General features: G+C 40.9%; 1 protein-coding gene across 1 annotated transcript in view; it reads right to left on the minus strand.

Moving 5' to 3' along the window:
* LOC132106015 (uncharacterized) overlaps nt 1-24,134 on the minus strand; it is a 32,199-nt gene extending 8,065 nt beyond the window's left edge. The window contains exons 1-7 of the mRNA XM_059511598.1: nt 23,371-24,134; nt 21,992-22,054; nt 21,818-21,852; nt 19,592-19,687; nt 19,266-19,499; nt 6,679-6,960; nt 2,422-2,703 (exon numbers count right to left, since the gene is read on the minus strand). Of these exons, the coding sequence (XP_059367581.1) occupies nt 2,422-2,703; nt 6,679-6,960; nt 19,266-19,499; nt 19,592-19,687; nt 21,818-21,852; nt 21,992-22,054; nt 23,371-23,626 (1,248 nt within the window). The 5' untranslated portion in view covers nt 23,627-24,134. The remainder of the gene's footprint in view (nt 1-2,421; nt 2,704-6,678; nt 6,961-19,265; nt 19,500-19,591; nt 19,688-21,817; nt 21,853-21,991; nt 22,055-23,370) is intronic.
* Nucleotides 24,135-24,614: the final 480 nt, after the last annotated feature.

Raw genomic sequence — 24,614 nt, forward strand, 5'->3', positions numbered from 1 at the left:
TGCTCTCTTTAGGGTGCGAGTATGCTCATTATACCATGGTGTCAAACTGTTTTCCAAAACCTTCCTTAAGCGTAAAGGAGCAACTTTATTCAAAGTGCTAGAAAAGAGAGTCCATAGTTTCTGTTACATCATCAAGTTCTGAGGTTTTGGATATGCTAAGGAATTTGGATACATCAGGAAGATAACTTAAAAAGCAGTCTTTTGTGTTAGAAGTGATGGTTCTTCCATACTTGTAACAAGAAGTAGGATTTACAATTTTGGCTATATGAAGTTTGCACAGAACTAAATAATGATCTGAGATATCATCACTTGGCTGAATAATTTCAACACTATCAACATTAATTCCATGTGACAGTATTAAATCTAGGTTATGATTTTGACAATGAGTAGGTCCTGAAACGTGTTGTCTAACCCCAGTAGAGTTCAGAATGTCTATAAATGCTGATCCCAATGCATCTTTTTCATTATCAACATGGATATTAAAATCACCAACTATTAAAACTTTATCTGCAGCCAGAACTAACTCGGATGTAAAATCACCAAACTCTTTAATAAAGTCTGTATGGTGCCCTGGTGGACTGTATACAGTAACCAGTACAAACATAACAGGGGATTTATCATTAACATTTGTTTCTTTGGATAATGTTATATGAAGCACCATTACTTCAAACGAGTTATACTTGAAGCCTGCCCTCTGAGAAATCCTGAAAACGTTGTTATAAATTGAAGCAACACCTCCACCTTTGCCTTTTAGACGCGGCTCATGTTTATAACAGTAATCTTGGGGGGTGGACTCATTTAAAATAATGTAATCATCAGGTTTTAGCCAGGTTTCTGTCAAACAGAGTACATCTATATTATGATCAGTGATCATATTATTTACAGAAAGTGTTTTCGTAGAAAGGGATCTGATATTCAATAAGCCAAGCTTTATCATTTGTTTATCCATATTGCTTCTGTTTTTTATTTGTTGAACCTCAATTAAATTGTTAATCTTAACTTGGTTTGGACGTTTTTTGTATTTTCTAGTTCGGGGAACAGACACAGTCTCTATAGTGTGATATCTAGGTGAAAGAGTCTCTATGTGCTGAGAATTAACTGACCTCTGTGACGGGAGGCAGCTAGCAGACGATCGGTTTAGCCAGTCTGTCTGCTTCCTGACCTGGGCCCCAGTTAGTCAAGTATAAACACTAAGACTATTTGCCATATTTCTAGAGAGAAGAGTGGCGCCACCCCAGGAGGGATGAAGACCATCTCTTTTAAACAGGTCAGGTCTGCCCCAAAAGCTCGTCCAGTTGTCTATGAAACCTATGTTATTCTGTGGGCACCACTTAGACATCCAGCCATTGAGTGATGACAATCTGCTATGCATCTCATCACCACGGTAAGCAGGGAGGGGACCAGAGCATATTACAGTGTCTGACATCGTGCTTGCAAGTTCACACACCTCTTTAATGTTATTTTTAGTGATCTCCGACTGGCGAAGTCGAACATCATTAGCGCCAGCATGAATAACAATCTTACTGTATTTACGTTTAACATTAGCCAGCACCTTTAAATTTGCCAAGATGTCAGGCGCTCTGGCTCCCGGTAAACATTTGACTATGGTGGCTGGTGTCTCTATATTCACGTTCCGTACAATAGAATCACCAATAACTAGAGCACTTTCATCAGGTTTCTCAGTGGGTGCATCACTGAGTGGGGAGAACCTGTTTAATGTTTTGATCGGAACAGAAGAGCGGTGTTTTGACCCATGACTACGCTGCCTCACCGTCACCCAGTTGCCCTGCTGCGGGGGCTCTGTTTCCGGAACCGAACAATGTACAGGAATCCCTGAGCTAGACGCATCCAAAGCCGTATCTAGAGCCCTAACATTCTTACTGTCCTCAATTAAAGGTTGGATGCGTGTCTCTAATTCTGAAATCTTCTCTGTCAGCCTAACTATTTCCCTGCATTTATCACATGTGAATCCCTCATCAGCGACAGAGATAGATAAACTGTACATGTGGCAAGAGGTGCAAGAAACAATGACAGGAGAAGCCATTACTCACCGTGCTTGATGAAACTTCTTACTGCGGTTGTTTGATGAACTTGTGAAAAACTGGAGCGAGGGGAGAAAAGAATACAGCGATAGGTTCGAATGAAAACGCTAATGACAAGCTAACGAGTGCTAACGCTTTGCCCAAAGAAAACCAATTCCTATTTAAATTAGAATCCTAGTTTTATCAGCAATATATCAAGTGATCACATTTACTGAAGATATGTCCACATGAGCACTTTACCAATAGCATTAATGGGATAGGAACATTGAGCGACAAAGTCACTGATGGTGTGAACGCAGCTTTAGTGACTTACATTGTAGGAGGTCATTCCTGGTCTTAGAAGCAATGCTGTTGTACGTGACTGTGGAAATCAACAGACAAGAACAGTGTGATTTTCATGATCCTGTATCCATTCATGACACATTTCTAATATGATGTTCTCCAAGATATCAGATGATGGAAGACTAATTTCTGAGAGCAGATGAATCTCCAGGACTTTACCTCTGTCTGAGATGTTCAAGATCTCCTCTTTGCAGACATCATTTAGTTTGTCTGTCAGCTGACGGACAGTTTCTTTCAGGCCATCAAAAGAGAAGAAAGAACCAAAGGGAATTTTGGGTACGTCTGTAGATTCAGGAGGTGCTGAGAGAGACTGGAAACTCTACAGAGAACAGAAATCAAATTCCATCACCTCAAAACTGAATAATCAAACATAGTAAAAAAACATGAATGACATTCAAGGCCATGCACAAAATTACCTAAATATGAGGTGCAATATGTGAGTTTCATTTTAAGCATTGTGTAAATGTTAAAGTTCTGCTGATTATCTATAAAGATCTGAGTGGTTTAGCTTCCCAGTATCTCAGTGAACCTCTGTTGCATTTCAGCGCTTCTCATCCATTATCATCTCAAAATCTACATATCGCAATATCAAAATCAACTGCGGGTGGCAGATCCGTTTCCTATTTAGCGCCTAAACTCTGGAATAACCTAATTAAACATTGTTCAGGAGGCAGACACACTCTCAGGATTGGGAAGGTTACTTTTAAAATGTATTCCACTACAGATTACAAAATACAGTAATGTATTTTTTTTAGATTACTCGGGTTAAGTAACTTAATCTAAATACTTTAGAATACTTTGAAATACTTAAGCTTTGTAACACAAAGGAAGATATTAACTTGATGTCTTGATTTTATGCTTTCTGACATCTACCACCCATAAGATTTGTGTTTTCTTTGCATTTTATTTTTAAGAACATCAATTTTCCACAGGATTTCTATGAACAACAAAATAATGTTGTCATTTAAATTTACTAATCAATATAAATTCAATTTGAATATAATGAATGGCATTCTGTGCCGTTTCTTGCTGCATTCCAAAATTCTAAATGAATCCAGACACACCAAAAACATAATGACAGTTGTCCTAGTTATACAATAGATTTGTTTAATGAATGGACCAAACTTTAAGTGAAAAAGAGTCGCAAAAGAATCGCTGAGTCAAAATTGACAGGGTTCGTTTCCCATGGCCACAAGCAATGTCGTTATTAACAATGCTTTTGGGAAACACACCTGAGGGGTTGCGATTTCAAAATCACTGGTAGCCCTTCGGACAGGCATTCTTCAGGTTTTGGTAGCCCAAAATGAATTTAACTAACCCGGAATAAAAAAAAAAAAGACATTTACTGAACTTTTCTCTGGACAAATCTGCATGATCAGCAAAAACTTATAGCATTTCGAGTAGCATTTAATAAACAATAAACTTATAACATAGAGTAGCATTTCGGGATGTAACGATACAATAAACTTCTGATGCGATAAAATTCACAATACAGATAACGCCATACAATTTTCTGACAATTTATTTATTTTTACTAAATGTAAGACAAATTATAAATGAAAATGTGTCCTTTTATTATTAGAAATGCAATTTTATCTCTAATAGTATCGATTTTAGAAGTAAAGTAGTTCATAATGTCATTACTGCTGTGATGTTGGGAAATGTCAACACTTGTTGAGGCTTTATTTTTCGTTAATTTAGCCACTGTATTGAATAAATACCTGGGGTTATGTTTGTTTTCTTCAAAAAGAGAAGAAAAGTAATCGGATCTAGCAGTTTTTAATGCTTTTCTGTAGGATATGTTACTTTCCCGCCAAGCAATACGAAATACCTCTAGTTTTGTTTTCTTCCAGCTGCGCTCCATTTTTCGGGCTGCTCTCTTTAGGGTGCGAGTATGCTCATTATACCATGGTGTCAAACTGTTTTCCAAAACCTTCCTTAAGCGTAAAGGAGCAACTTTATTCAAAGTGCTAGAAAAGAGAGTCCATAGTTTCTGTTACATCATCAAGTTCTGAGGTTTTGGATATGCTAAGGAATTTGGATACATCAGGAAGATAACTTAAAAAGCAGTCTTTTGTGTTAGAAGTGATGGTTCTTCCATACTTGTAACAAGAAGTAGGATTTACAATTTTGGCTATATGAAGTTTGCACAGAACTAAATAATGATCTGAGATATCATCACTTGGCTGAATAATTTCAACACTATCAACATTAATTCCATGTGACAGTATTAAATCTAGGTTATGATTTTGACAATGAGTAGGTCCTGAAACGTGTTGTCTAACCCCAGTAGAGTTCAGAATGTCTATAAATGCTGATCCCAATGCATCTTTTTCATTATCAACATGGATATTAAAATCACCAACTATTAAAACTTTATCTGCAGCCAGAACTAACTCGGATGTAAAATCACCAAACTCTTTAATAAAGTCTGTATGGTGCCCTGGTGGACTGTATACAGTAACCAGTACAAACATAACAGGGGATTTATCATTAACATTTGTTTCTTTGGATAATGTTATATGAAGCACCATTACTTCAAACGAGTTATACTTGAAGCCTGCCCTCTGAGAAATCCTGAAAACGTTGTTATAAATTGAAGCAACACCTCCACCTTTGCCTTTTAGACGCGGCTCATGTTTATAACAGTAATCTTGGGGGGTGGACTCATTTAAAATAATGTAATCATCAGGTTTTAGCCAGGTTTCTGTCAAACAGAGTACATCTATATTATGATCAGTGATCATATTATTTACAGAAAGTGTTTTCGTAGAAAGGGATCTGATATTCAATAAGCCAAGCTTTATCATTTGTTTATCCATATTGCTTCTGTTTTTTATTTGTTGAACCTCAATTAAATTGTTAATCTTAACTTGGTTTGGACGTTTTTTGTATTTTCTAGTTCGGGGAACAGACACAGTCTCTATAGTGTGATATCTAGGTGAAAGAGTCTCTATGTGCTGAGAATTAACTGACCTCTGTGACGGGAGGCAGCTAGCAGACGATCGGTTTAGCCAGTCTGTCTGCTTCCTGACCTGGGCCCCAGTTAGTCAAGTATAAACACTAAGACTATTTGCCATATTTCTAGAGAGAAGAGTGGCGCCACCCCAGGAGGGATGAAGACCATCTCTTTTAAACAGGTCAGGTCTGCCCCAAAAGCTCGTCCAGTTGTCTATGAAACCTATGTTATTCTGTGGGCACCACTTAGACATCCAGCCATTGAGTGATGACAATCTGCTATGCATCTCATCACCACGGTAAGCAGGGAGGGGACCAGAGCATATTACAGTGTCTGACATCGTGCTTGCAAGTTCACACACCTCTTTAATGTTATTTTTAGTGATCTCCGACTGGCGAAGTCGAACATCATTAGCGCCAGCATGAATAACAATCTTACTGTATTTACGTTTAACATTAGCCAGCACCTTTAAATTTGCCAAGATGTCAGGCGCTCTGGCTCCCGGTAAACATTTGACTATGGTGGCTGGTGTCTCTATATTCACGTTCCGTACAATAGAATCACCAATAACTAGAGCACTTTCATCAGGTTTCTCAGTGGGTGCATCACTGAGTGGGGAGAACCTGTTTAATGTTTTGATCGGAACAGAAGAGCGGTGTTTTGACCCATGACTACGCTGCCTCACCGTCACCCAGTTGCCCTGCTGCGGGGGCTCTGTTTCCGGAACCGAACAATGTACAGGAATCCCTGAGCTAGACGCATCCAAAGCCGTATCTAGAGCCCTAACATTCTTACTGTCCTCAATTAAAGGTTGGATGCGTGTCTCTAATTCTGAAATCTTCTCTGTCAGCCTAACTATTTCCCTGCATTTATCACATGTGAATCCCTCATCAGCGACAGAGATAGATAAACTGTACATGTGGCAAGAGGTGCAAGAAACAATGACAGGAGAAGCCATTACTCACCGTGCTTGATGAAACTTCTTACTGCGGTTGTTTGATGAACTTGTGAAAAACTGGAGCGAGGGGAGAAAAGAATACAGCGATAGGTTCGAATGAAAACGCTAATGACAAGCTAACGAGTGCTAACGCTTTGCCCAAAGAAAACCAATTCCTATTTAAATTAGAATCCTAGTTTTATCAGCAATATATCAAGTGATCACATTTACTGAAGATATGTCCACATGAGCACTTTACCAATAGCATTAATGGGATAGGAACATTGAGCGACAAAGTCACTGATGGTGTGAACGCAGCTTTAGTGACTTACATTGTAGGAGGTCATTCCTGGTCTTAGAAGCAATGCTGTTGTACGTGACTGTGGAAATCAACAGACAAGAACAGTGTGATTTTCATGATCCTGTATCCATTCATGACACATTTCTAATATGATGTTCTCCAAGATATCAGATGATGGAAGACTAATTTCTGAGAGCAGATGAATCTCCAGGACTTTACCTCTGTCTGAGATGTTCAAGATCTCCTCTTTGCAGACATCATTTAGTTTGTCTGTCAGCTGACGGACAGTTTCTTTCAGGCCATCAAAAGAGAAGAAAGAACCAAAGGGAATTTTGGGTACGTCTGTAGATTCAGGAGGTGCTGAGAGAGACTGGAAACTCTACAGAGAACAGAAATCAAATTCCATCACCTCAAAACTGAATAATCAAACATAGTAAAAAAACATGAATGACATTCAAGGCCATGCACAAAATTACCTAAATATGAGGTGCAATATGTGAGTTTCATTTTAAGCATTGTGTAAATGTTAAAGTTCTGCTGATTATCTATAAAGATCTGAGTGGTTTAGCTTCCCAGTATCTCAGTGAACTTCTGTTGCATTTCAGCGCTTCTCATCCATTATCATCTCAAAATCTACATATCGCAATATCAAAATCAACTGCGGGTGGCAGATCCGTTTCCTATTTAGCGCCTAAACTCTGGAATAACCTAATTAAACATTGTTCAGGAGGCAGACACACTCTCAGGATTGGGAAGGTTACTTTTAAAATGTATTCCACTACAGATTACAAAATACAGTAATGTATTTTTTTTAGATTACTCGGGTTAAGTAACTTAATCTAAATACTTTAGAATACTTTGAAATACTTAAGCTTTGTAACACAAAGGAAGATATTAACTTGATGTCTTGATTTTATGCTTTCTGACATCTACCACCCATAAGATTTGTGTTTTCTTTGCATTTTATTTTTAAGAACATCAATTTTCCACAGGATTTCTATGAACAACAAAATAATGTTGTCATTTAAATTTACTAATCAATATAAATTCAATTTGAATATAATGAATGGCATTCTGTGCCGTTTCTTGCTGCATTCCAAAATTCTAAATGAATCCAGACACACCAAAAACATAATGACAGTTGTCCTAGTTATACAATAGATTTGTTTAATGAATGGACCAAACTTTAAGTGAAAAAGAGTCGCAAAAGAATCGCTGAGTCAAAATTGACAGGGTTCGTTTCCCATGGCCACAAGCAATGTCGTTATTAACAATGCTTTTGGGAAACACACCTGAGGGGTTGCGATTTCAAAATCACTGGTAGCCCTTCGGACAGGCATTCTTCAGGTTTTGGTAGCCCAAAATGAATTTAACTAACCCGGAATAAAAAAAAAAAAGACATTTACTGAACTTTTCTCTGGACAAATCTGCATGATCAGCAAAAACTTATAGCATTTCGAGTAGCATTTAATAAACAATAAACTTATAACATAGAGTAGCATTTCGGGATGTAACGATACAATAAACTTCTGATGCGATAAAATTCACAATACAGATAACGCCATACAATTTTCTGACAATTTATTTATTTTTACTAAATGTAAGACAAATTATAAATGAAAATGTGTCCTTTTATTATTAGACAAACGACAAAATGCTGCATATTTCATTGTGAAATTTAAATGTTAAATAATAAAACTAATTTGAAATTCTAATTTTTATTTTTATTTTGAAACAAATCCTATATCAAATACAAGAATCATACAACTAAAAGAAATATCTAAATTGAAAAAAAAAAAAAACATAGTCTGTGCTCTATTTTAAATTAGAGGAAACCATTGAATTACTATCCAAAAAAATATGCTAAAAACATGTTATTTGGATTGTATAATTAAAAGATAATGAAGCAAAAACTGAATGTACACTTAAGACATAACCGAACGTGTTTACAAGAATACTTGCAGAGACAATTATTTTGAGATGATTTTGTGTTTATGTGTTTATTCAGAAGCAAGGACACGCGAAAGATGAATTAATTTTGTTTAAGTGCATTGTCTGAAACGCTGCTCTCAGCGCGTGCTTTGAATGAGTGCACGTAAGCTCCGAATGCACGCGAATGGTTTAAAACGTTTGAATTGGCAAGATTTAGAAACAAGTGTAAACGATCAACTACGTTCCGTTTTACCCCTTCAAGCGAGTGAACCACGCGAATCAAGTTAGGAATATTACATCACTATTCACGATAGCCCGTCGGGCAAGGCTATGATATATTTTGGAGCTGACTGGAAAACACAATAGCCCCAGGACGTCGGAGCCCTGCACCTCAGATCTATCCAGTTTGTGGTTTCCACACAGATTTCGTTAAAGAAAATAAATTATAATTTGAAAAGACTGACTCAAAAGAATCATCTGTTCACGAATCGGATCATGAACTTGCATTACCGAGTCAAAGATTATCTTTTATTGAGCATCTCGAATAAATAAAGACTTCAAGTTCATCTGTAAAGCACATGAAGCTATCGTTTGACTTTATTAACTTCTATTTCATGCATGATTCATATGGATCTGTTAACTGAATGCAAAGTGTGAGTTCTAGGAGGTTGTTTGTGTCGTGATGAGCATGTATTGCTCACTAGGAGTCCCTAAATGAACAGCTGCTGCACGCAGGGTTTTTTGTTTCAATTCAGTCGCAGTATTGGCTGAAATCCCCAAACTGTTTACTTAAATATTAAATTAATAAATTACATCAAAATAAAAAGTAATCACAAAATGGTAAAATAAAATACTTTTCAGATGTAACTGTAATCTGATTACCACTTATTTAAAATGTAATTATAACGAAATACAGTAACTCATATTTTGTAATATTTTTAAATATGTAACGCCGTTACATGTATTTCGTTACTCCCCAGCCCTGCACACTCTTGCAGTTTAAATCTAGATTAAAGACCCACTTCTTTAACCTGGCTTACACATTACACACTAATACACTTCTAATATCCAAATACAATAAAGGATTTTTAGGGTGCATCAATTAGGTCAACCGGAACACCCGATGTACATGTTACATAATCAGAAGACTATATAGACTAATATATTGGCCTGTTTGTTGCTGCTTAACCCAAGGATACCATAGTCACTTGGATCTGACCCGTGTCCAGACTGGTAGATCTGCACCCAGGGATACCACAACATTGCCCTCAATGAGACGAGCCTTCAGCACAGACCTCAGACGGATGCTGATCCTTCAGGAGAGGCAAGTTATGTGGTGAGTGAGTTGATCATTAAAGCGGGAAAGCCATTCACAGAAGGGCAGTTTATTAAGGATTGCATGCTGATATTCTTTGTCCAGAAAAGAAAAACATGTTCAACAATCAATCTTTTTCGTCAAACACAGTGGCGGAGCAGATCAGCGAGTTATCAAGTGACATTTATGATAATTTACGCAGCAAATCTAAGGTTTTCACTGCATACTCTGTGGTGCTTGACGAAAGCACAGACATAACCGTCAGGGCTCAGTTAGCAATTTTCATCAGGGGTATTAATGACCGATTTGAAGTGACAGAAGAGTTGCTGAGTTTGTGTCCAATGCACAGCCGTACCACAGCCAAAGATATATTTCAGCAGCTGTGTGACACACTTGAGCACGTTGGTTTGCTGTGGAACAGGCTGGGCGGCATTACCACTGATGGCTTCCGTCTATGACAGGGGGAAGAATGGACTGGTAGTGCTAGTACAAAGAAAGTTAGAAGAGGAACAGTTGTTCTGCACTGCATTATTCACCAACAGGCACTGTGAAGCAAATGCTTGAAATGCAGTCATTTCCCAACATCCAGATCTCTTGTGGAGGAGGGCACAGCATTCAGTGGTGATGAATATGCCTCTGCTGTCATCTGCAGGAATTTAATCACCGTTTTGCTGTCTTCAAGACACATCGTGACACTTTCCAGGTGATTGCAGACCCAATCTCAGCTGATGTGGAGGGTGTCCCAAGTGTGTTGCAAATGGAACTTACTGACTTGCAGTGCAACAGTGAGATAAAAACTAAATTCAGAGAGGCACAGGGATAAGCAGACAAGATTGGACAGTTTTTAGGAGAATTACCTCCATGCTTCCTAGAGCTGTCCAAAGTGTTCAGTCGGGCACATATCTGTGTGAGGAACCTTTCTCAACTATGAACTTCAATAAAAGCAAGTACAGGTCCAGGCTTAGTGATGCCCATCTTGAAGCTGTACTCAGAATTTAAACTGTGACCTCCATCAGGGCAAACTTGGTCAGAATATATATATACTGTTATAATAATGATAGGAGATCGGAGATCGTCAGCCACGGATCATTTCAGAGAGATAACAGCTTTAACACCAGTATTAAAGACTTTATAAAATAAGTTGAGCTCAAAACTCACTCTTACTCAGCAGTAAGTGTTTGAAATAACTCGATCCAATGTGGATTATAATCACTAAACAAGGCAGAAATATTTATAAGCGATGCAAAAGACTATGCACTCTAAACAAATCAGACATCATATTCTTATTCTCTATCACAATCATGTATTTATTTAGTTGCATAGTTTATGTCATAAATCTCATCTCATGGCAGGCATGTACTGGCCATCGGGATTACTGGGAGATTCCCAGTGCTCCGCGGTCTGGTTGGGCTGGTGCTGCATGTATTTTGTTTTTAAATCATTATTAATCATAAATATATTCTTAAGTATATTGTTCTATAGTCCAATTTCCGGGCTTATGTGTCTCTCTCATGAAGCCGATGCGAGCTGCGAGACTGACGGGTCTAAACCTGTGATGAGCACACGTGTCGTGTTCACTGAGCACTGGCCAATCAGAATCAAGTTCTAGCCTTGAAAAGAGGCAGCTTTTACAACTGCAGCGATGTGATGATAAGCAACAAAATAATAAAATATCTAAGCGTAAAGGAGGGGCAGAGAAGTTGAGAGAGAGAAAACAACAAGCACTTGAGGCAGATGCCATCAAATGTGTCAAGATAAATTAATTATTTTCTGGAAGGCCGGCAAAAGACTTCATTGAAGATGTCAGCAGGGCAGGCCTGACTGCTGAGGTGAGACAGACATTTAATGATACACGTAGGTTACTACAATGTTTTGTTTCAAAAAGTTACAATGTTCCAGCTGTAACAGGACACCACTCACTGATCTATATAAATGACTTTTAAAACTCAGCTCTCAGGTTCTGTCCATTTTATTACGAAATTCAGACAATACCATTTTGGCACTAAATGAGACGTGATAGATTGCTTTAGCGCCTCAGTTCAAGTAAACCGATCTATCGTATATATGCCTCATAATTAATATCAATCAATCAGTCAATAAAACAGCAGGAGAACAATTATGTAACAGAACATTACATTAACCTCAAGAAAGCCTTTTAAAGACCATAGCAGGTTAGTTGAGAAAATATTTTTAATATTAATAATACATTATATTAGAGAGGGCATGAGGCAGGAGAAGAATGTGAAGAAGAGAGAGGAGATGAGAGTAGACAGGATAGAGAAGAGAGGAAAAGAAAGAACACGTGATAGAGTAGAGGATAGAGTACATGGAAGAATAGGAGAGAGTGGAGAAGTAAGAACATTCACAGTAGAGGAGTGAAAACACTAAGGAACAAATGGATTACTACATTCGTCCCCACCATGACAGCTTGATGGCCTTTTTTGAGTATCATCCTCAACAAACATCAAGTAATCCAGTAGTGCAAAAATTATTCTGTTGCAAGGATGGCACTAACAGAAGGTGGCTTACTTACTGCCAAGAACGCCATGCATTACATTACTCTGTCTGCTCAGCATTTGCCAAGTCAACTGACAAATCTTCAGTTAGTGGTATGAGAGACTGGAAACGTGCATCAGCGATTAGAGGAACATGAAAAGAGCATGGCTCACAAAACTTGTGCAGAAGCATACTTTTTAAATGCCTCTAAATCTGATGTGAAAGACTTACTTAGTGGAAGTCAGTTGTCCTCGCACAGGAAACAAATCCGAAAGAAACGACAAGTACTGGAGCGTGTAGTTGATGTTGTAAAAATGATTGGCAAAAGAGGCCTAAGCTATAGGTCAGAGAATGAGGCTGCATACATGTTTGATGACTTCAGTATTGATCATGGTAACTTCTTGGAGGTTATAGTCCTGTTGAGCAAGTAGGAATGTATCGAAAAATCCAGGAGGATTCATAAATCTGGGGCAAAAGGCAGAGGTTCCATGGTTTTATTACTGTCTGTAAGAACCATTAATTCTGTCATTAACACCATTCAGCAGCTTATCCAGGAGACCATTGTGAGAGACATAAAGAATGCTGAAATGTTCTCACTTCAGACTGACACCACACAAGACATCACATCACAAGATCAATGTTATAGTGTTGTACGATATGTTACAGACAAAATTCACGGAAGGCTTATAAGCATTGTCAAGTGTAAGGAATCGACTGGACAATATTTTGTCAGTCTTGTTTCAGATCTTGCTGAGTAGCTCAATTTGGATCTGAGCAAGTGCATCGGACATGCTACAGAATGGTGGATCCTGCAACCAACCCTGAATGGCTCTCCACACAACCGTTCACACCATTAACAGCTCCTGCAACCCATCCTGATCACCTCTCCAATCAACCGCTCTCACCATTCACAACTCCAGCAACCAACCCTGAATGCCTCTCCAAACAACTGTTCACACCACTCACAACTCCTGCAACCCACCCTGAACACCTCTATAATCAAGCGCTCTCACCATTCACACCTCCTGCATCCCCCCCCACTTGCCCACACCTGCAATACAGATCAGCGAGGATGCGGTGTGCCAGGTCTTCAGGAAGCAGAAAAGGAAAAAAGCACCAGGCCCAGATTGTGTTACACCAGCCTGTCTGAAATCCTGTGCTGACCAGCTGGCCCCCATCTTCACAAAGATCTTCAACAGATCGCTGGAGCTGTGCGAAGTCCCTTCATGCTTCAAACGCTCCACCATCATCCCCATTCCAAAGAAATCCAAAATTACAGGACTAAATGACTACAGGCCTGTGGCTCTAACGTCTGTAGTCATGAAGTCATTTGAAAAACTGGTGCTGGCCCACCTGAAGGACATCACTGGACCCTTGCTGGATCCTCTTCAGTTTGCCTACAGAGCAAACAGGTCTGTAGACGATGCAGTAAACATCGGACTGCATTATGTTCTGCAACACCTAGACAGACCGGGGACCTATGTGAGGATCCTGTTTGTGGACTTCAGCTCTGCCTTCAACACGATCATCCCAAACCTCCTCCTGCCCAAACTAACTCAGCTCTCCGTGCCCACCTCCATCTGTCAGTGGATCAACAGCTTCCTGACAGACAGGCAGCAGCTAGTGAGGCTGGGAAAATACACATCCAGCACCCGTACAATCAGCACCGGAGCTCCCCAGGGCTGTGTTCTCTCCCCACTGCTCTTCTCCCTGTACACTAATGACTGCACATCTAAGGACCCCTCTGTCAAGCTCCTGAAGTTTGCAGATGACACCACACTCATCAGCCTCATTCAGGACGGTGACGAGTCTGCTTACAGACAGGAGGTTAAAGAGCTGGCTGTCTGGTGCAGTCTCAACAACCTGGAGCTTAACACGCTCAAAACAGTGGAGATGATCGTGGACTTCAGGAGAAACCCCCCTGCACTCCCCCCACTCACCATCATGAACAGCACTGTGACTGCAGTGGAGTCATTCAGGTTCCTGGGCACCACTATCTCTCAGGACCTGAAGTGGGACATTCACATTGACTCCATTGTGAAAAAGGCCCAGCAGAGGTTGTACTTCCTTCGCCAGCTGAGGAAGTTTAACCTGCCACAGGATCTGCTGAAACAGTTCTACTCCACCATCATCGAATCCATCCTCTGCACTTCAGTAACTGTCTGGTTCAGCTCAGCTTCTAAATCGGACCTCAGAAGACTACAGAGGGTAGTCCGGACTGCTGAGCGAATTATCGGTACAACCCTCCCATCTATTCAAGAACTGTACTTATCCAGAGTGAGCAAAAGGGCTGTTAAAATCACTCTGGACCCCTCACATCCAGCACACTCCCTCTTTGAACTGTTGCCATCTGGTCGACGCTACAGAGCACTGAGCACCAGAACGACCAGACACAGGAACAGTTTCTTCCCTCAGGCAATCCATCTTATGAACAGCTGATAATAACTGTGGGACACACTACACTATTTATATTTATATACACTACACTTTTTATCCAACACACATACTTAGCGTACACGTAAATCTTTTGCACATAATATACATGTACATACATGGAACACACTATACTACTTATATTTATATTTATATAGACATACACTTATTTATCCAAACACACATACTTAGCGTACAGTTACAATTTTTCCACATAATATACATGTACATACATAAATGCTCTTTTTAATATACCTGCCATACATTGTCAATTTGTATATTGTCAATCCTTACCCACCTATTTGTATTTTTTTGTATTTTTTATTCCTTATTGTGTTTTTTGTTCTGTCGCTGTTATGTTGCACTGCGGAGCTCTGTCACGAAAACAAATTCCTCGTATGTGTGAACATACCTGGCAATAAAGCTCATTCTGATTCTGATTCTGATTCTGATATGCAAGGTCAATACAAAGGCTTTTCTACTCAGATGTCCAAAGTGACACCAAATCAAGTGCATGTTTGGTGTTTTGCGCATGTCCTCAACCTAGTTCTTGCTGACACAACCCAAAAAGTAATAGAAAGTGGTTCACTGTTTGCAGTTCTCAATGATATTGCAGTGTTCTTTCGCGAGTCATACAAAAGGATGAATGTGTGGGAAAGTGAGAGCCAGGGCAAGCACCAGAGGCGACTCTTACCAATTGGCGATACAAGGTGGTGGGCCAAAGATAATGCTCTCAGGAAAGTGTTTGGATCATTTGCAAATCCAGATAATTGTCTTTATGTGGATGTCACCCTTGCATTAACGGCGATACAAGAGGATATGACCATGAAAACAACTGCTCAAGTTCAGGCACGAGGATTTGTTGAGGCTCTGCTTGAGTATGAGATGATACTGACAGCACAGACCTTCCTCAGGATATCTGAGCAGACATCACCACTGTCCATATACCTCCAAACACAATGGATGGATATTTTGTCTGCCCACAGAATGGTTATGGCAACACATGAAAGCATGAAAAGCATGTCAAGAGACTTTGCCTCAGTCAATGCAGCTGCAGGGAAATTTGTTCTGTGGGCAAATGAAAAATTGCAGGAGCAAGACAAAGAGATAGAGCTGGAAGTTGAGTGCATTACCATGAAAAAGGAGGAGAAAGAAGACAACCCAACTGAGCCTGGTTTCTCCCAAGGTTTTTTTTCTCCATTCTGTCACCGATGGAGTTTCGGTTCCTTGCCGCTGTCAACTCTGGCTTGCTTAGTTGGGGTCACTTCATCTACAGCGATATCATTGACTTGATTGCAAATAAATGCACAGACACTATTTAACTGAACAGAGATGACATCACTGAATTCAATGATGAACAGACTGGGCAGCGGCGGTAGCAGCGGGCGCTTCTTTGGGAGGCTGACGAGTCTGGGGCGACTGGCAGCGGTAGATGAAGCGCGTTTTGGCAGGAAGTGTCGCATCGCCTGGGAAGACTTCTGTGCCTCCTTGAAGCATTCAGCGAACTCTTCAATCGCTGGACAAAAGAGGCCACTGGGGGAGATCGGCGCATCCAGGAACTGGGCTCTGTCAGCATCCTTGATCCTTGACAAGTGGCGCTCCAGGACGACCACGTTAGCCATCGAGCGCCCTATGGCCTGGGCAGTGCTCTTGGTAGCACACAGTGCCAAGTCCGTTGCACTTCTCAGCTTCCTGAGCGTGGCGACATCCGGGCCAGACTCATCAGTGGCGGCGAGAAGTTTGGCCTGGAAGACTTGTATCACTGCCATGGAGTGGAGCGCCGTGGCTGCTTGACCTGCCGATGAATAAGCACACCCGGCGAGCGCCGACATCGTACGGCAGGGTTTGGATGGATGGTTGGCCTTGGCTTTCCATCCAATAGCCGTGGGCGGGCACAGATGCGGATTAGGACCAGATCACTTCCGGCAGCAGAGGAACATTGGCCATAAGGCCGAGCAACTTCTGGAAAGTTTTTAGAGGACAAGAAGCACCTATTTTGAAAGAGGCCGCGAGTCGCTGTAGAGCCGCGAAGCGCTCCTTCACCATTGTTGCCCTCATCGTAACTGAGTCTAACACTCTTCCCAGAAATGATATCCGTTGGCTGGGGGACAGCGAACACTTGGCAAAATTCACCCTGAGCCCCAGGCATTCCAGATGGCTGAGGAGCAAAGTTCTGTAACTAGATGCCTCCCCCTCTGACCGAGCTAGGACTAGCCAGTCGTTGAGGTAATTGAGAATGCGGATTCCCTTCTGCCTGATAGGGGAGAGAGCCGCATCCATGCACTTTGTAAACATGCGAGGCACCAGAGACAGCCCAAAGGGAAGGACCTTGTATTGCTAAGGCACACCCTTGAAGGCAAATCTCAAGAACGGCCTGTGACTGGGGGCTATCTGGATGTGAAAGTAAGCGTCTTTCAGATCCAGCTAAAAGAACCAATCCCCTGAGCGTATTTGTGAGAGGATTTGTTTCAGCGTGATCATTCTGAAATACCGTCTGATGAGAGCACGGTTCAGATGTCTTAAATTGAGGATGGAGCGCAGCCTGCCATCCTTCTTGGGAACTAGAAAGTTACGGCTGTAAAACCCTGAGTCGCAGTGCACTGGGGGAACGACTTCTATAGCTCCCTTCAACAGCAGATTTTCTACTTCGGCACAAAGAACGTGAGCTTTATTGTTGTGCACCGAAGTGGTGACCACCCCGCGAAAGCGAACTGAAGGGAATAGCCATGTTTTATTATTCCCATGACCCAATCTGATACCCCGGGATTGGCTTGCCATTGCGAGGCCCGGATGGACAGAGGTTGGATTAACTCGAGTGTTTGTCTGCCGCGGGTGGACATAGCACTCGTGAGTGTTATGTGAGGAAAACTGCTCTTTTTGTGAAGGAGTGTGTTTTTTATTTTGTGCGCTATAACAGCGCTTTGCTGTCTGGGCGCTAAAAAGGGCCCATTGTTTGCAGCAAAAACAACTTCGTCGACACCTGGAGATGGACAGCGAAACACACGGGGCAGTTTGGGGGATGGTCCGGCCGCAGTGAGACTTAGCCCCCTCCTATTTCTTGCCTGTAGATCAGGATGACGACGGGGTGTCAAGGCTAGGATTTAACAGGCTGGGCAGCGGCGGTAGCAGCGGGCACTTGTTTGGGAGGCAGACGAGTCTGGGGCGACTGGCAGCGGTAGATGAAGTGCGTTTTGGCAGGAAGTGTCGCATCGCCTTGGAAGACTTCTGTGCCTCCGTGAAGCATTCGGCGAACTCTTCAATCGCTGGACAAAAGAGGCCACTGGGGGAGATCGGCGCATTAGATGGTTAGCCATCGAGCGCCCTATGGCCTGGGCAGTGCTCTTGGTAGCACACAGTGCCAAGTCAGTTGCACTTCTCAGCTCCCTGAGCGTGGCGACATCCGGGCCAGACTCATCAGTGGCGGCGAGAAGTTTGGCCTGGAAGACTTGTAGCACTGCCATGGAGTGGAGCGCCTTGGCTTTCCATCCAATAGCCGTGGGCGGGCAGAGATGCGGATCAGGACCAGATCACTTGCGGCAGCAGAGGGACATTGGTCTGGCTGAATAAAGAGGACTGGGGAATCCCCTCTGGGTGGAGAAAACGAGGCACGCGGGGGCTGAGCCCCCTTTGAGCTCACTTTCATCCTGTTGCTTTAATCCTCTGCCCCGCCTTTTCTTCCTTGCTGGCTCACGGGAGGAAGAAAATAGGAGGGCGCGAGGAGCCAGATCGCTCTCTGAAAAGAAAGCGTTTCACGAGCGCAGAGAGGCGATATTCATGTTCTTGCAATGAGAACAGGAATTCCCCGCGAGTGCTGCATCAGCGTGGGGTTTCCCCAAGCACGCAACACACTTGCTGTGCCCATCATCAGCGTGCAGAGTGGCATTTGAAACAACGCCATAGAAAAGGCTCTTTTACAGAAATTTGCTCTTTCAATCTCTCTCGCCGGATGGCCGCAGGGAAGCGATGTATCTGCAACGGGGACCGGCAGTCACGTTCCAGTGTGAGGAGTGTTAATGGCGAGCAGTTCAGCGGAGATCAGCGAAGCAGTGTGACGTCATCACTGAAGGAGAAGAATTCTGAATTCCAGTGGCGGAGCAGCCAATATATAGCCAGATCCCCCGCCCATTTTGGCGGGCTTTGGCGGGCTTCGCTGCCATAGGTTTGTGCAGCACCGCTGCCTAGCCATTGGTTTGTTTTAATAACACTGCACGAACCAATGGCCGTGCAGTTTCACTGCGTGATTGAATAAGGCTTCAGTTCAGGAGAACAAAGGAGTTTTCCCCCATAAGCGTCTTCGACGCAGTACGAGTGAAGTATTGAAAGGGAACCTGATTCGGGTCAGGGGAGCTCATAAACCGAGGCACTAAGACCATACATAGGTGTTTTAGACAAGAGACATACAAAATGTGCAGTTTGGGGGAGATTTTCAGAGTTGAAGTCCATTTATAAGTGCTCCTTAGTCTCCTGTCATAGCAGGATATTGCTTAAATCCACTAGATCTGTGTTACCTTCAGGAACTGAATGTGATCCTGTGTGTTTGAAAGCTGCTCCAGCTCAGCGTCTCTCCTCCTCAGATCACTGATCTCCTGCTCCAGTTGCTCCAGTCCTTCTCTAGCTCGACTCACTGCAGTCTTTTCCTGATCTCTGAATCGCTGTGACACTTCATAGCAGCTTCTCTCAATGGTGTTGATGAGCTCTTTAAACATCTTCTCACTGTCCTCCACTGCTGCTCCTGCAGAGTACTGAAAATAAATCACAATCACACATCTACAGTGGGACTGAAAGAGCTCCAGCTCTGGAGGAGAGTCTTAACGGAAACTCCTCAAAAACTCACCTCATAAGATTTCACAGCCTCTTCCAGCTGCTGAAGATCTTTTTGTCTCTGCTGGATTTTCTGCCGGAACATCCTCTGTGTTATCTTCAAATCGAGCTGTAAGATAAACCAGTCAAGTTTATTCACTATTTGATTTAACATTGAAAGCAGAAATTTTTTTTAATAGTGCTATTCTTTTTTTACACCACAGAAACAAAAACATTTATTCAGGCTGATTTTATTATTTTTAGGTTCAGGTATAGACATAAATAAACAGCTTGAATATTACATTCCTATGTGTCGTCAGGCATAAAACAACCCCCTCACTGATTTGTCAGCCAAATATCAACATGTGCTATCATCAATTCTTCCACAGTTCCATGTTACAGAATAATAATCCTACTCTGGTATAGTTTTAGGATATATAAGAATCTTGGAGAGAATCCTTACAATCCTTTTAGATTTTTGCAGTTATAGGCTATATCAGCTCATACAACAATTAAACAGAATGTTAAGAAATGCCAAAAACCATACTGAACAGTGCCATGCAGACAGGACTTTCTTCTGTGTAAGCACAGGTTTGGCTACCAAGGTATGCCAGAGAAATTCGTGTCAGCATCTGCACCTAATTTACCCCTAAACCTACCTCTTTGGCACATCGCCTGATTTATTTATCTACTACTAAAATATGTATGTCACAGCTGCGCAACCCACTGGACAGCATGGAGTGGATCCATTTGTGTTGTAGTATAACTGTCAGTTGTCAGATGTTAGTTCATCATCACTGGTCCTGCCCAATAAGCAGTAAAAATGCATGTGAGGCTATATCTCGGCAATGGTTTGGCGTATTGAGACCAAACTTGGTTTGTGTTATAATAACCATGACCTGAGACTAACTGCTGTGTTTTGACGCAGCGCCACCTAGTGGTCAGGAGATATTTAAAATGCATATTTTTGCTAATAACTTCTGAATGGTTTAGACAAAAATCACAAAACTGGCTTCTTTAGATTCGGTAGAGTCGAATGATATCCAATTTTCCCCTGTCAGCCATTTTGCTGTATTTTTTAAATGCATTATCATATCGTTACGAAAATAATTACAAAAATCTTTGGCTTCATGTCCTGAAGGTACTCAAAATGTTTGGTGGCTTTATAATGTAAGTTATAATAAAATATCTAAAGAATGCTAAAGCTTTTGAATAAATGAAAATGGTCTACCTAAATTCGTTGGGTCATGTCGAGAACATCGATACCAATTATTCCAAAATTGGCCATCTTTCCTGTCCGCCATTTTGATTAATGTGGAAAACCTACTTTTTCGAACTCCTCCTAGACCGTTAGTCCGATTTTCACCAAATTTGACACGGATCATCTTCAGACCCCACTGGCCAAAAGTTATGGATTTTGTGTCAATATACAAAATTGTTCTCATTTAGTGCGTCAACAAATTTGCTGGAAAGATGTCAAAAATGCATCTGAGGCTGTATCTCTGCAAAGCTTTGACATATTTTCACCAAACTTTATATGTGCCATGGACACCTCACATTGACCATGCCACATCAATTTGGTAACAGCAACACCTATTGGTCAAGAGTAACAAACCGTTCATTAATAATTACATTCATAAAAATGCTAATAACTTTTGATTGAATTAGCCTATTGCAATGAAATTGGTCTCAAAATATTTTGTGGCTTATGCCGAAAGCATAAATGCAAAATATGCCACAGTAAGCTGAACTTCCTGTCTGCCATTTTGATTTATGTTGAAAACCTACATTATTGAACAAAATTTTGTGTTGATAGACAAAACTGTCTTTGCATAGCAACGCAACGAATTTGAGGCATCATGCCAAAATGACACTTCAGGCTGTATCTCTGCAATGCTTTGGCATATTGACACCAAACTTTTTGTGTGCTATTGTCATCTCACACAGAACATGCCAAAATGATTTACAGTGCCACCTGTTGGTCAAAAGTGATAACTTATTTAATCATATTACTAGTGGTTGTATTCATGATTTTTCAGCCATTACAATTATAATCATCCTAAAATTGCTGTAATTGCTCATTGTAGCATTTGGTATGATGCTCCATTCCATGCTTAGCTCCTCAATTTGCTGGTGGAGTGCTTAGCTCCGTAATTGCTGCTTGCAGCTATATTTATTATTATTATTATTATTTTATCAGGGGCTAGTTTAAAAGGGATTGTTCATTTAAAAGTTTGAAATTCTGTCATCATTTACTCACCCTCATGTCGTCCCAATCTTCTATGGTTTTCTTGTCTATTATTAAACACACACACAAATATAATTTGAAGATATAGATCATGACACAATAACCATGAGGTTTTTTATGTTACTGGTGTATAGCCACATGTGATTTGGGGTACGTATACATGAGCTGACAGTGACCAATATATACCCCCAATCGGTTCTGATTCGGCTCCAGCAGGGGCAGGATCCTTAATACTGCTCTCATCCTGAGCTGTGTGAGAGAGAAAAACAGATCGGAGTGTATATACAATAAGATTAAACTACACAAATACTGTACATCAGCAAAGAGGAAAGTTTGAGCCAAAATATGTATGTGTGAAGATACAGTACAGACCAAAAGTTTGGACACACCTTCTCATTCAAAGAGTTTTCTTTATTTTCATGACTATTAAAATTGTAGAGTCACACTGAAGGCATCAAGGGCTATTTGACCAAGAAGGAGAGTGATGGGGTGCTGCGCCAGATGACCTGGCCTCCACAGTCACCGGACCTGAACCCAATCCAGATGGTTTAGGGGTGAGCTGGACCGCAGACAGAAGGCAAAAGGGCCAACAAGTGCTAAGCATCTCTCGGGGAACTCCTTCAAGACTGTTGAAAGACCATTTCAGGTGACTACCTCTTGAAGCTCATCAAGAGAAAGCCAAGAGTGTGCAAAGCAGTAATCAAAGCAAAAGGTGGCTACTTTGAAGAACCTACAATATGACATATTTTCAGTTGATTCACACTTTTTTGTTATGTATATGATTCCATATATAATTCCACATGTGTTAATTCATAGTTTTGATGCCTTCAGTGTGAATCTACAATTTTCATAGTCATGAAAATAAAGAAAACTCTTTGAATGAGAAGGTGTGTCCAAACTTTTGGTCTGTACTGTATATATATATATATGTATCCGAGCCAATAGGTGTGCTGTTGTGCGTACCTGAGCAGGTGTGAATGACTGGCTGCTTTGACCACTTTGTGGCTATTGTAACATGAATAATAGCTAGTTGGTTAATCTGCATAAATGTTTTCTCTGGTCAGTTATTTGTAAGGTGTGGAGTTTCTTCAATGTAAAACAATGGTAGAGCTGCCTTACAGATTAATCACTCCTTGTCTTTGTGGATCTGCTTAACGATGTATTGAACTTGTTTTACATTCATGAAATTCTCTCTAGACTCTACTATTTTGCCTGGCTACAAATGACATGACATGTATTGCATAAAGCGCAAGATGTCTCTAGACAACATTTAGGAGATTCACAAAGCCAGCAATGCTGTCAAGTCAGTTGATCCAGTTGTTCAGTTCAGTGTGAATGTCAGTGGTGAAAGAAACCATAAGAAAGTGGTGAAAGTCAGCCATAAGACCCAAGGAGATTATTTGTCCTATGCAAATGATTCTTGGTTTGTCCACCTTTACTTTGTTTATTAAACAGATTTGCATTGTGAATATTATTTTTATATTTGTTTTATTTTGTTGTTTGTTTGTTTGATGGGCCATGATTAGTCATTTTTATTTTTTTATATTTTTACTTTAATGTGTTACCTTTCTTGTGTTTGTCCTCCAACTCTTCGGCCACATGGTTCTGGTTCATCTTCCTTAGGATGTCCACCGTGATCTTCACAGCCTCTTCTGGTCCAAAACGCTTCATCATCAGATCCACTGTGTCATGAGCGTCTGCCTTCTCCAGATGCGCAACTGAAAAGCCCTTATAATTCTTAAAGTGCCATTTAAACCTCTTCAGTTTATCTGCATCTAGATCATCCAGAGCGGCCAGAAGCTGCTCTGAAACAGACGCCATCACCCTTCACTGATCCACTCTGGCAGGACAAGTAGAAAAACTGCTGAAGATACAGAAAGTTATCTCATTTTTTTAAATCTGAGTTTTACTTCATCTCTATAGTCAGGTGAATTTTCAAGGTCGAATCAAAATTCTGCAGGATCAATGTTAGGCACCCCTGGATTAAAAGTTTTTTAAGTGTTTTATTAATAATTCAATTATTAGTAAAATAAACTATTGTGATATTGTGAAAGTCTAGAATCAATTGAAACTTAAGATATAGATAGGTCCGTATTTAATAACTTACCGTGGTAAATGAGAACGTCTGAAGGCTTCTCGTTCCACCTGTGATCTGGGATCTCGAGAAAAAGCTCTGAAACTCATCTCCGGGAAAACCAGTGAAGCTGGTTTTTCAAGAGACGGGAGAGAAGCTCTGGGGTTTGTCATCAAACACACTTACATCTTACCTGATATATGCAGTAGATTGATTGAGATAGATTGAGGCAGGTAGAGTAAAATACAGTACTGATGCAGAGATAACCGCAACAGACAGAAAGACAAAAACTACAGGTGCTGGTCATATAATTAGAATATTATCAAAAAGTTGATTTATTTCAATAATTCCATTAAAAAAGTGAAACTTGTATATTATATTCATTCATTACACACAGACTGATATATTTCAAATGTTTATTTCTCTTAATTTTGATGATTATAACTGACAACTAAGGAAAACCCTAAATTCAGTATCTCAGAACATTAGAATATTGTGAAAAGGTTCAATATTGAAGACACCTGGTGCCACACTTCAAAAAGGACTGGACTGCTGCTGAGTGGTCCAAAGTTATGTTCTCTGATGAAAGTAAATATCAGGGTCCCAGAGTCTGGAGGAAGAGAGGAGAGGCACACAATCCTCGTTGCTTGAGGTCCAGTGTAAAGTTTCCACAGTCAGTGATGGTTTGGGGTGCCATGTCATCTGCTGGTGTTAGTCCACTGTGTTTTCTGAGGT

Source organism: Carassius carassius, chromosome 26 (genome assembly GCF_963082965.1).
Source record: "Carassius carassius chromosome 26, fCarCar2.1, whole genome shotgun sequence".
Classification (NCBI taxonomy): Eukaryota; Metazoa; Chordata; class Actinopteri; order Cypriniformes; family Cyprinidae; genus Carassius; species Carassius carassius.